Consider the following 13,756-nt stretch of genomic DNA (forward strand, 5'->3'; position numbering starts at 1 on the left):
TTGTGATTTGTGAGGCTAGATCATACAAGGCTTTGTGGCTTCCATGTTGGCCTATGCCATGTTGTGAGGATACTCAATCAGCCCTTGGGAGAGGCTCACATGGCGAGGAACTGAGGCCTCCTGCCAACAGCCATGGGAGTGTACCATCGTGGAGGAGATCCTCTAGCCCCAGCCCAGCTTTCTGATGACCGCAACCCTGGGCAACATCTTGACTGAAACCTTATGAGAGATCCCGAGCCAGAACCACACAGCTGCTCTTGAATCCCTGAGCCTCAGAGACTGTGAGATAATACATGCCTACTGTTTTTTTTTTTTTTTTTTTTGCGGTACGCAGGCCTCTCACTATTGTGGCCTCTCCCGTTGTGGAGCACAGGCTCCGGACGCGCAGGCTCAGTGGCCATGGCTCACGGGCCCAGCCGCTCCACAGCATGTGGGATCTTCCCGGACCGGGGCACGAACCTGTGTCCCCTGCATCGGCAGGCGGACTTTCAACCACTAGAGCCACCAGGGAAGCCCCCTACTGTTTTTTTAAGTCATGAAGTTTTGGGGTAATTTGTTACGTAGCCACAGTGAGCCTAAAACTTCACTGTGAATGTGGGAGTCCTTAGCAGCGATTACTTTAACGTCTTGTTGTAAATGTCAACCCCTCTGGGAGGCCTCCCCTGACCACCTCTCTACATTAGCCCCCATCCTATCCCTTTACCCTGTTTTATTTTATTTTAAGATAATACTTAGTTACTATTGGAAATAAAAAACCAAACCATATTGCTTATTTCTATATTTCTTTATAGGTTTATTGTCTCTCCTGTCTCGATTGAAGTTTCATGAAGGAAGGAGCTTATCTATTTTTCACCCAGGGCTTGGTGCCATGTAGGAACTCAAATGCAGGAGCTGTTGTCATTGTTATTTCTATGCATGAATCCAAACTGGGGAGAAGAATAAGTGTGTGTGTGTGTGTGTGTGTGTGTGCGGTCTGTGGTGTTCCCCTCAAGATAGATTTGCATGTTCTTGACTTTTAAAGAAAAAAGGAACTGAGAAAAACCCTAGTCACCTGAGTTGAGGACACAAGGAGAAGAAGCTGTCGAGCTCTGCCTGCTTCTTCTCAGGCTCCTGTGTTAGCTGCAGTCATGTGCACCCTGTATACTAACTCTGGGTGCAGGGACCTGCCAGGTATGGCCCTGGCCAGGCATGGGCTGGGGACCAGGGGTGGTCAGGACCCAGGTTACAGTATTCCCACCTTGGGGCCAGAGACCAGGGTGTGAGGGACAGAGGAGGGAATGGGCTGGGCTCTCACTTGCCTTTCCTCTGGAAGGGCCCAGAGAAGAGGACGATGATGATGATTATGAGAACACGGCACCACCGTACAAGGACCTTCCTCCCAAGCCAGGTAAGAGGACCTCTCAGAGGCCAGGTGAAGAGATGTGTGATTTGAGGGATGAGGTTGGGGAACAGACTCCCCAGGGGGAACTAGCTGGGCACTGCAGACATACATGGTCAGCCTGCCCATACTGGGCACCATGATGGTGGGAGTATCCATGCGTCCACCTGAGGGTCTCTCAGTCTGATGCGGGAGGCAGTTTTGGTCATAGTCTTGGGTGAGCAGGTCTGAGAGGGGAGGGATTATGAAATTGGGGAAATCCTGAGGGTAATTGAGGGGTCTGCCTGCACTAGTGGGAGGATTCGGGGTCAGATGAGGGGACATTGGAGTGAGACTTGAGGGATGAACAGGAGTTTGTTAAGAAGAGAAGCCCAGAAAAGAACAGGTGGATGCAAAGGCCCCGAGACATGAAAGCCAGTATTTCAGAAGCTGTGAGTGGACTGTTGTCTCTCCAACCTCTTCGCATTCACACCCAGGGCCCAAATTTGCCTTTAGACTTGGGTGGGCCATGCCTGGCCAGGGACTCAACAAGAGTCCAATAAGTGTATATAAAAGTGGAGGCTTTGGGTCCAGTGGTTGGGACTGGGTGCTTTTACTGCCATGGCTTGGGTTTCACCCCTGGTTGGGGAACTGAGATCTCGCAAGCTGCGTGGCAGGGCCAAACGAAAAAAAAACAGTGGAGGCTTTGAGGTTTCCCTGAGTAAACTCCCACCAGGGGAAGCCCCTGGGCTCTGCTTTTTGCCTGTCCGTCTCCAAATCCATCTTGGTCCCAGCATGGTCCCCAAGCCCAACCCGAAGACCCACCCCATCGCTGTCTTCAAGGCCACCCCTTCCCCAAATTTAGGTCCCACTCCCATCTCCAAATGCAGCCCCATCTCCAACCCATCTCCTGTCCAAATCAAAACTATCACCCAAGCCCCAACACAACTACAACCCAACCTCAACTTCTCCCCCATTCCCCAATGCAGCTACAGCCCCATTCTTCACCCCAACTACACTCTGAATCACAAACCTACTCCCATGTCCATCACTATCCCTGACCCTTCTTCAACCCCATCATCTCAATCCAAACCCTCATCCCAACCTTAACCTTGACTCTATTCCCATACCCAAACTCACTTGTGTCTTTAACTTAGGGGGATCAACTGTCCCAGTTTGTGCAGAGATGAAAGATTTCTTGGAATGTGGGACTTCCTGTTTTAAAATTAGGAAAGTCCTGGGTCATTCAGGATGGTTGGTCACTGTATCTTAATCCTGTCCCTATCCCTAAGCCCAATTCCATTCTCATGCACAACCCCATCCCTAACCCTCCATTGCAATCTCAATCCTGTTTCTGTTTTCTTTTTTTTGGCCACACTATGCGGCATGCGGGATCTTAGTTCCCTGACCAGGGATTGAACCTGTGCCCCCAGCAGTGGAAGTGCAGAGTCCTAACCACTGGACCGCTTGGGAAGTCCCTCTTTTTTTAAAAAAAATAATAAATTAATTAATTTTACAATAGGTCATTGCTGGTCATCTATTTTATTTTTATTTATTTATTTGAAAATATTTATTTATTTATTTGACTGCACTGGGTCTTAGTTGTGGCCTGCGGGATCTTCCTTGTGGTGTGCGGGCTCTTCATTGCAGCGTACAGGCCTCTCTCTAGTTGTGGCATGCAGGCTCTAGAGAACGTGGGTTCAGTAGTTGTAGTGCGTGGCCTCTCTATTTGTGGCGCATGGGCTCCAGAGGGTGCGGGCTCAGTAGTTGCAGTACGCAGGCTTAGTTGCCCCACGGCATGTGGGATCTTAGTTCCCCAACCAGGGATCAAACCAGCGCCCCCTGCATTGGAAGGTGGATTCTTAACCACTGCACCACCAGGGAAGTCCCAGTCATCTATTTGAAATATAACAGTGCGTACATGTCAATCCTGTTTCCATCACTGCCTTTCCACCTCATTCCCATCCTTGGACCGGCTGTAATGCTGAGCTTCTCTTCGCCAGGTTGGACGGCTCCACCAAGGCCTCCAAGGGCAGGTGAGCTGGGGCTGGGGGTACAGGAGACCCAGTGCTGGCTTTATCCTGATCTGGGCCTGAGCAACCATTCCTTCCTCCTCAGGAAAGAAAACAGAGAACCCCCCACTTCCCTGCAAGCTCCTGAAGAGCACAGGTGAGCATCTAGGGCTGGGACCTTCCTGTTCACTTGGCTGAAGCCCTGCTCTGCATGACTGTTGTCTTTCTGACCCCTTCCAGGCCTGAACCTCACCCCTGTCACCTGCACAACTCCTCAACTGGGTGAGCAGTGGGAATACCCATTACGAAGCCTGAGAGCGGACACTTGGAAGTCCTCCCTCCAGTCCCCCAATTCTGACCAAAGAACAAATCAGAGGGCTTGGGGGGAGGTTGTTGATCTTGGAAGACGAAGTGTTTCAGTGACTTCTGAATAAACCTCTCTTGCCTTTCTCCCAGGCACTGATCTTGTACATCCTCCATCCCAGCTGCCTATAGCCAGTAAGTCCTTTAGGTTTACCTCTATCTCCCCTCTCATGGTGGCCAGTGTATTTGAGACCTATAGCTCTGGAGTGAGACCCTCGTAGAGAAACATTTCCTTTCAGAAGCTCCTCCTTTCTGAGTCTAAACCAGACCCCCAGGGACCCAGGATATCCACCAGGTACTCTTCAAGCCCTACCTCCCGCTTGCCTATAAGTTATGGGAAATGTTCTCTGCCCCAGATGCAAGGGTCCACAGCTTGGGCCACCGGGGAGCAGCTTGGGCAGGGGCTGCTGGAGTGCATCCTAAATGTTAAGAGAAGAGCTGGGTCCAAGTTATGCATGACCTCTCCAAGCCCTCAGTTCACTTATTTGCAAAATGGGAATACTATTTATATCTACGTCATAAGGGGGAGGAGCCAGTAAAATAATAAGGGTGTGACAGAATGTGTGGCGTATTGTATATTCCACAAATGCTCTGGGCTTCTTTAGCATTTTCTCTCCCTGATATTCTCTTGCTGACCCCACCTGGTGATATAGTCATGACCATAGTCATTTGCCCCCCCTGCTCTTGGAGGAAAGCTCAAGGGTCCATTCCTCACCATCTGAAGCACCAGCATCAGTCTCTCTGTCCCCATCTCTTCCCCCCAGCCACTCCAGTGCCCTGGATCAGTCAGAAGTCCGGAGGTCTTAGGTGTTACCAGGAGGAGAGACTGATGGTGTACGTGTGTCTGCTGGTGGTGGTGTCACTGCTCATGGGCTGCACTGGTCTGGCTGTTACCCTGATTAAATGTGAGTAAGGTGAGGATGGGGCATGCAGAGAAATTGGGGAAGGGGTATGGGAGGACTTGGGCTCAAGCTGGACTCCTTCTCATAGACCGGGAGGTGGTGGAAGAGCTGAGGATGTTAACCTTTCAGCAGATGGCATGGCGAGCAAATGGTGAGTGCTTTCAATCATCCCTTCAAACCATGCGTATTGAGCACGAACATGACCAACCCCAATGCCATCTTTGCTAGGCACTGTGCTAGGTAGCAGGGTGGGGGATGGGTGGGTAAGATGGTGAACACATCAGACATAGTCCCTGTCCCTGTGGAGTGTGTGTGTGTGTGTGTCTAGACCTCCACTGTCCAATATGGCGACCATGAGTCACTGTGGTTGTTGAGCACTTGAAATGTGGTCATTTTGGATTGAGATATACTGTAAGCCTATAATACATACGGGGGGCTTCCCTGGCAGTCCAGTGGTTAAGACTTCGCCTTCTAGTGCAGGGAGTGCGGGTTCCATCCCTGGTCGGGAAACTAAGATTCCACATGCCTCGCAGCCAAAAAAACAAAAATGTAAAACAGAAGCAATAGTGTAACAAATTCAATACTTTGAAAATGGTCCACATCGAAAAAAATCTTAAAAAAAAATACATACAGATTTCATGGGAATTCCCTGGAGGTCCAGTGGTTAGGACTCAGCGCTTTCACTGCCTTGGGCCCGGGTTTGATCCTGCTTGGGGAACTAAGATCCTACAAGCCACGTGGCACGGCCAAAACAAAAAAACCAAAACCACAAAACAAACCAAAAAACCCAACCAAAAGATACATATGTCAAAGATTTGCTACAAAATAATGTCAAATATATCAATAATAATGATAATCTTTAATATTGATTATACACTGAAATGCTAATATTTTGGATATATTGAGATAAACAAAAATGGCATTCAAATTAATTTTACTTTCTTTTGACTTTTAAAACACTAGAAAATTTAAAATTACCTATGTGGTTCACATCTTGTTTCTGTTGGACAGTACAAGCATAGACAGCCATTTACCAAATTATCATCCAAATGAGGGTAAAATTCCAAGTTTTGATGAATAGTCCAAAGGAAGAGGAAGGCAATTCTATGAAAAAATCTAACAAGGGGTCTTGACCTTATCTTTGAGAGTGTCATATAGAGTTTCGCTAGGGAAATGGTACTATAGCTGTGTGAAGGGAGAGGAGTTAACTTGGTAAGGAGTTCAGGGTCTTAGGCATGTGCAAAGGCCCTGTGGTAGGAGGCGACATAAGTACAAGGGAGGAGAATGGTGAAATTGGGTAATTGAGAGATGATGGATGCTTGGATAAGAGTTGTGGTTGTGGGGATGAAGAGTAGTAGGTGGAGTGGAAAGATTTAGGAGGTAAAATTGACCAGACTGGGGATGAGTGAGTGGGAATGGTGGTGAGTGAGAGGGAAGAGTGTCAAGGATAACGTATATGTTATCTATCTGTCTGTCTATCATCTCTCTATCTAAGATTTCTGTCTTGTCCAACTGAAGGGCCATCTAGTGGTGGCCCTGGGGAGTATTGGGAGAGGGCAAATTTGTGTGAAAGTAGTGGGAACACATACATTAGTTGTAGAAGAGGCTTTCAGTATGATTCCTGAAGTCTGAAAATTGCTCCATTCCACAATCCTTCACCCCACACTTCAGACCAAGCCACTCTTCCAGTCAAAACCCATCAATGGCTTCTCACTGCCCGGAGTCCAACACAAAACCTTTAGCTTTGCATTTAAGGACCCAGACACCAGACCTCTTCCCCCTTTGAGCTCAAGCTCCTGTGAGGTTCTGCTTGACCTCTACTGCACCAGTCTTTCCCAACATGCTTGTCTCTGGACCTTTGCTTCCAAGGTGGCTCCTGCCTACTGAGCCTCCCCATCCCCTTAGAGATACGGAATCACCATTTTCCTTTAAAACCCACCTCCTGCAAGAAGCCCACCATCTTTACTCTTCCCCATGCCTCAGGGATTAATCTCTCCTTGGAGTCACATTAGGGCTCTTCTTGGGCACTGAGCATGTGTTTTTGAGTTTTACCACCACCCAGTAGAACATGGGTGCAGTGGGGGAACACAGCTCTTGCTGTTCTCTGGTGTGTCTGCAGTCAGTGATGGGTAGGTGGGTAGGTGGGGGTTTGGGTCTCTAACCCTACAGCCCATCCCTGCTGACAGTGACTGGCATGGCGGGGCTAGCCGGCCTGAAGAAGGACATTGAACGAGTAAGAGCTGACACCAACCAGTCCCTGCTGGAACTTCGGGGCTTATTAGGTGAGTGGGACTTGGGGAACTTCCCTGAGATGGGGGACATGGCAGAGCTGCTACACTGCATAAATCCATGGAAGTGATTCTCAGTGTAATCTATGTGAGTGGTGCCCACCTGGAGTGGAGCAGTGCATAGCCTGCACAATTGTACATGGCATACTATGTACATTACTCTGGTTCTGGGCCCACTCTGACAGAATCCTATCCTGTCCCCAGACTGTACCAGGGTCACCTGCCCTGAGGGCTGGCTCCCTTTTCAGGGTAAGTGTTACTACTTCTCTCCAAGCACCAAGTCATGGGATGAAGCCAGGAAGTTCTGCCAGGAGAATTACTCTCACTTGGTCATCATCAGTAACTTTGCTGAGCAGGTGAGCTGTCCCTACCAAGCCCTTGAGAACCAGCAGGGCCAGCCTGCCTCTCTTCTAGGATTTAAATATCCTTCCCAGGCCTGGATGTAGAGAAATTGGAATTGCTTTTGAGTCACTAAAACTTTTTCTTTTTTAATAATATGTTTTATTTTTTTAATTTATTTTTAATTAAAAAATATTTTTGGCTATGTTGGGTCTTCATTGCTGCACATGGGGTTTCTGTAGTTGCGGCAAGCAGGGGCTACTCTTCATTGTGGTGTGCAGGCTTCTCATTGCAGTGGCTTCCCTTGCAGAGCATGGGCTCTAGGCATGCGGGCTTCAGTAGTTGCAGCACACAGGCTCAGTAGTTGCAGCACACGGACCCTAGAATATGTGGGCTTCAGTAGTTGTGGCTCATGGGCTCTAGAGCGCAGGCTTAGTAGTTGTGGTGCACGGGCTTAGCTGCTCCATGGCATGTGGGATCTTCCCGGACCAGGGATCTAACCCGTGTCCCCTGCATTGGCAGGCAGATTCTTAACCACTGCGCCACCATGGAAGTCCCCACTAAAACTTTTAATATGAAGGTTAAGGGGGTATGCTTTGCTTGAGTTCAAATCCTGATTGTGTTTACTTATCCTCTCTGAGTCTCAGTTTTCCCTCTAACATGGATATATAATATAATGGTTATCTCTTAGGTAGCACTTTCTATTCTCTAGGCTGTATTCTAAACATCTTACATGCATTCACATAATTCTAACAACAGCTCTATAAATTAGTGTGTGAGTCAGGAGACGTTATGTTATGCTGAAGTAACAGACAGTCCCTATAGCTCAATGATGGAAGTGTATGAGGCAAGTCATACACTGACTTTTAAAACTTCTACCTATGTGCACTCACAAAGAAAGTCCCATGGGCACTGCTATGCTTTAAGATGCAGGGAAAGATGGTTTCATCAATGTTTATGTAGAAGGAGAATTGGAATATGTGTAAATAACTTTAATGACTTAATACTACCAAAGCTAGGTGGTAAGACCATTTGTACACAGTATATATCATTACATATCAGTACTTCACAGATGAGGAAACTGAGGCATATTTCACTTAAGCAACTTGCTTATTACAACTAGTAAGTGTCAGAGCTAGGATTTGAGCCCAGGAAGCTGGTTTCAAAGTCCATGTTCTTGGCCATAAGCTTCATAGCACTATTTGATTAGTGTTTGCATGATTTATCTTTTCCCATCCTTTTATTTTTAACCTGTCTATGTCATTATTTTAAAAGTAGATTTCTGGCTTCCCTGGTGGTGCAGTGGTTGGGGATCCGCCTGCTGATGCAGGGGACGCAGGTTCATGCCCTGGTCCGGGAGGATCCCACATGCCACGGAGTGGCTGGGCCCGTGAGCCATGGCCACTGGGCCTGCGCATCTGGAGCCTATGCTCTGCAATGGGAGAGGCCACAGCAGTGAGAGGCCCGTGTACTGCAAAAAAAAAAAAAAAAAAAAAGTAGTTTTCTTGTAGATAGCATATAGTGGGGTCTTACATATATATTTTAAATTCAATCTGACAATCTCTGGCTTTTAATTGGTGTTTTAAGACCATTTACATTTAATGTAATTATTGATTTGGTTAGATTTAGGCCTACCATCCTATTTTTTTCCCTCTATTTTGAAAAAATCTTTCTGTTTCATAGCATCATTTGTATGAGTAGGTAGTACAGAGGGGTTTTTTTTGAGATTAAATTAGATGATGTAATTTAATTAGATGTAATAAGATGATGGGGAGGTATAAGTCATACTCCCTAAACTCAGGTGCATAACAAATATAACTTTGTTTTCTTTAAATAACTCATTTCCTGCCTCTTTTGAGCTCCCATTATACCAGGAGGGTGGAAATTTTATCTGTCAGTTGAGATCTTCTATCTTTCTTCTGAGTAGGAACAGCTTATATGGGGTCAAGGCAGAGGGTAGTACATGTCTGGTCCTCAAGGTCTTTACTCCAAGCTGGTATCCACTGGGGCATCCACTGGATGAATGATCCTGGACAAATTACTTAACTTCTCTCTGCCTCAATTTTCTCATCTATAAAATGGGGTTAACAATCCTTGCTTCAGTAGGTCATAATGAAGTTCAAATGAGATATCTGTGCAAAGTGTGTAGATCACTTATTAACTTATTAATTCAACGAACAATTTTTGAGCACCTACTATGTGCTAGGCACTATTCTAATTTGATGGACCAAGCAGCTCTTTTCTCTTTCTGCTTTCCTGATACTTCTCTGGGGCTTTACCCAGGCAACAGGGTCGAGGTACACTCTACTTTTTAGAGTTTTCATACCCATCTGAGGTTTTGGCCATCACCTCGGACTCTACCAGGGAATGAAATGCAGAGCCCTCTTTCTGGCACCCACCATGTCTACATGTCCATAATTTCCTTCATATTGCAATCTTTCCTCTCTACCTTTTAGGGAATCTTGGTCTTGAATAAGGTTGAGTGAATGAGATATGATTTGCATACAGTAAAATGCACAGATCTTAAGTGTACATTCACTGAGTTTTGGCATATGTATACACCTGTGTAACTGTCAACCCAGTCAAGATTTACAATGTTTCTACCACCCAGGGAGTTCTTTCATGCCCCTTTCCCAGTCACGCCACCCCCACCCTAGGGAACTACTTATCTGGTTTCCCTTACCATAAATCAGTTTGCCTGGAGAGGAGTTGCTTTAAATCATGATATTTTCATTTTCTTCCTAATCTTTTGTATCTTGCCCAAGTCCTTTCTTTTCTCCCAAAGGCCTGGGCTTTGGAAATATAAAAGCCAGGAATCCCCATTCCTTTCCTTCCCCCGCCACCCAAGTTCTTCTGCCTGGATGCAGATGAGGACTGCAGGGTGGCGTGAAAGTACCAGGGAAATCAAGATATCACTTATTATTATTAAAATGTTCCTTAAATTGTATAATGTTAAATGTTAAGATGTCATAGTACTTACTGCATGTCAGACACTCTTTCAAGCTCTTTATGCATGCTAATTCATTCAACCCTCTCAATAACTCTATGAGGAGGTAGCTACTATTGTCCCATTTTACAGAGGTGGAAACTGAGGCACAGAGTGGTTCATAGGTTTTGCAAGAAGGTGGCATGACTATTACCACTGAACATGCTCAAGTGGGAGGAATGCGTTGATCTTGTTCTGCAGGCCATGGGGACAGGGAAGGGTATTGGGGTGGCACTCACAAGCCCTAAATGTGTGTGGGACAGAGCAGAGGGTGTGTAGAAGAGCTGATGGCTGAATGAAGTTTGTACTTGCAGAACTTTGTGGCCAAGGCTCATGGCTCTCCTCGGGTATACTGGTTGGGGCTGAACGACAAAAACCGTGAAGGGGACTGGAGGTGGCTGGATGGGTCACCCATCACTTTCAGGCAAGTATCCAGGGCTCTTGGGATCTCTCTTCCTTGTAAGTCCTTGTGAAGTCCAAACCAGCAGATTCTTTAGAATTCCAGGCTGAGCTGGACTGGGAGGCACAAGGGTGCTTTTTTTTCTGATAGGACTTCTGGTGCCTGTACTTTAATTTTTCCATTGAAAAATTTTTCCATTGAAAAATTTTTCCATTGAAAAATTTTTCCATTGAAACGTCTCAACCTTTAGCACAACTGCTCAAACATATCAAGTCCCCAGACCAATGGTTGGGGGGAGAAAAAGGAAAAGGAGGCATGGCTATAGGGCAAGAGGGAGAGGAAGATTTTGATTTGCTAAAAGGATGAACAGGATCTCATTTTTTGGGCACTCTTTATATTAGCTCATTTATTTAATCTTCTTAATAATTCTGTAAAGTGAGTACCATTATTATCTCCATTTTGAAGGTATGGAAAATGAGGCACAGAGAGGTTAAGCAACCTTCCCAAGGTCAGACAGCTAGCAGGTGGCAGTGCCACCCAACCTGGCTTAAAACTCTATGCTCTTAGCCATTATGCTTTACTTTCTCAAGGAGTGTATGTATTTGTATTTTAAATAAATATTAACAAATTGTCCCCCATACTGGTTATACCAATTTATTCTCTCACCAGCTTGACTATAATTTTTTGCCCACACATTCATCAAACTTTTGGAATTTTGTTGGTTTATATGTAGGTGAAAAATGGAAACCCAGTGTAGTATTAATTTGCATTTCTCTTATCCCTGAGGTTGGGTGTATTTTCATATGTTTAATAGCCACATGTATTAACTTTTCTGTGAATTATCTATTCATATCTTTTGTGTATTTTTTTATATTGTGGTTTTGGTCTTTTTCTTACTGATCTCTAGGAGCTCTTTCTATATTAGAGATATTAGTGTTTTGTCTGGGGATTTTATTTTTTATTAAAGATTCCTGGAAGGAGGCAGAGCTCTGCAAATTGAGGTGTCATGGCATGGTGTGGCACTGCAGGTGCTCAGCTCATATCCCTTCATGGGGCTGGTGAGGGCTCCCTCCAGCAGGGGGCATTGACTGCTAAAAGTTCACAGTTATGCTTTCTCCAGAGAGTTGGCTTCAGCTGAATGGAAGCCTGTTCAGCTAGGAGGTTACTCCACTCCCATTGGGGTCATGCCACAGACAGTGACCAGTTAAGAGAAGCCTGGACCCCTTGTTTCAAGTTGGAATAACTCTGTGGTGCTATTCAAATTTCAGAGTTTCCTGTGGGATCAGGCTGAGGCTAGATCAGGCTGAACCTACATCCTTGCTCAATTCTATCTGCTGCCACATCCTGTTTCTCTCACTCCCTATCTCCTGAGAACAGCCCTTAATAAATCCTCTGCACCCGAATTGCCAAATCTGGCTCTGCTTTAAGGGAACATGACCTAAGACATTACAATACCTAGAAGGTTGGGAGGAATGTGGTATAACAGAAGTGTTCTTTGGAAGAGGAAGCAGAAACTGACCAGATGCAGGAAACTGATTCAGGGGCTGGGAGAATTTCTGGTGAACAGGTGGTGAGGCTGAGTTAGAACAGACAAGCTGCTGAGGTGAAGGGGATCATGCAGCATGTTTAGGTAATTCTGAAAGGCTGAGAAAAGATTTGGATGGCAGAAAGAGCCCTGAACAATGAAGGCCTTTCTTTTTCTTTTTTTTCCCGATAGTCTTTTTTTTTTAATTAATAAACTTTATTCTTTTTTCTGTTTTCTTTTATTATTATTTTTAATTGAAGTATAGTTGATGTACAGTATTATATAAGTCACAGGGGTATAATATAGTGATTCACAATTTTTAAAGGTTATACTCCATTTATAGTTATTATAAAATATTGGCTATATTCCCTGTGTTGTAAAATATATCCTTGTAGCTTATTTATACCTAATGACTTGTACCTCTTTCTCTCCTACCCCTGTATTGCCCCTCCCCACTTTCCTCTCCCCACTTGTAACCACTAGTTGGTTCTCTATATCTGTGAGTCTGTTTCTTTGTTGTTGTATTCACTAGTTAGTTGTATTTATTAGATTCCACATATAAGTGATATCATATAGTATTTGTCTTTTCCTGTCTGACTTATTTCACTCAGCACAATACCCTCCAAGTCCATGCATGTTGTTGCAAATGGCAAAATTTCATTCTTTTTTTATGTCTGAGTCAGACTTTATTTTTTAGAGCAGTTTTAGATTTACAGAAAAATTGAGAAGAAGGTACAGAGAAGTAGTTCCCATATTCCTTCTGTCCCTCACACTTTTTTTTCTATTATTAACACCTTGCATTAGTGTGGTGCATTTGTTACAAATGATGAACCAATATAGATACATTATTATGGACTAAAGTCCATAGTTTACATTAGGGTTCGCTCTTTGTGCTGTACATTCTATGGGTTTTGACAAATGCATGATGTCATGTATCTACCATCACAGTATCATATAGAATAATAGTTTCACTGCCCTGAAAAACCCCCTGTGCTCCACCTATTCATCCCTCCCTATATGCACTTTTTCCTTTATCCAGCTTTTGGGACCCACAGGAACCCAACAACCTCCATGATGAGGACTGTGCCAGCATGAACAAAGGTGGCACCTGGAATGACCTCTCTTGCGACAAAACTACATATTGGATTTGTGAGCGGAAATGTTCCTGTTGAACCCAAGAGCTGAGGTTGGGTGGGGGTCCGTACCCGGTACCCCTTGGCTTTTGGACATGAGAACCTCCTGCCCTCTGAGAACTGATGTGGACGTGCCCAAGATGGAACCAGCAGCCTGGATGTAGCGAGTTCCCTGGGGTGCAAGTCAGATCGTTTCTAGGGCGAGGACGTGAGGGCTTGTTCAGTTGGATGGTGTCTTAGTCTGTTCAGCCTGCTGTAACAGAATACTGTAGAGTGGATGGCTTATAAATAACAGACATTTATTTCTCAAAGTTCTGGAAGCTCGTAAGCCCAGGATCAAGGCTCAGGGAGATTCAGTGTTTAGTGACGACCTGCTTCCTGGTTCATAGATGCCATCTTCTCACCGAGTCCTCACATCCTGAGAGGGGCGAGAGCTCTCTGCGGTCCCTTT

General features: G+C 45.4%; 1 protein-coding gene across 1 annotated transcript; it reads left to right on the forward strand.

Moving 5' to 3' along the window:
* Positions 1 to 1,085: 1,085 nt before the first annotated feature.
* CLEC17A (C-type lectin domain containing 17A) lies at positions 1,086 to 13,344 on the forward strand (the record flags this gene model as incomplete). Its single annotated transcript, XM_082652104.1, has 12 exons — positions 1,086 to 1,170; positions 1,313 to 1,387; positions 3,361 to 3,393; positions 3,476 to 3,526; positions 3,610 to 3,651; positions 3,826 to 3,867; positions 4,497 to 4,637; positions 4,723 to 4,785; positions 6,821 to 6,916; positions 7,127 to 7,278; positions 10,562 to 10,671; positions 13,212 to 13,344. The coding sequence occupies exons 1-12, from the start codon at positions 1,128 to 1,130 to the stop codon at positions 13,342 to 13,344; spliced, it is 981 nt and encodes a 326-aa protein (XP_082508230.1). The 5' UTR covers positions 1,086 to 1,127.
* Positions 13,345 to 13,756: the final 412 nt, after the last annotated feature.

Source organism: Grampus griseus (assembly GCF_964374135.1).
Source record: "Grampus griseus genome assembly, chromosome: 3".
NCBI classification, from domain to species: domain Eukaryota; kingdom Metazoa; phylum Chordata; class Mammalia; order Artiodactyla; family Delphinidae; genus Grampus; species Grampus griseus.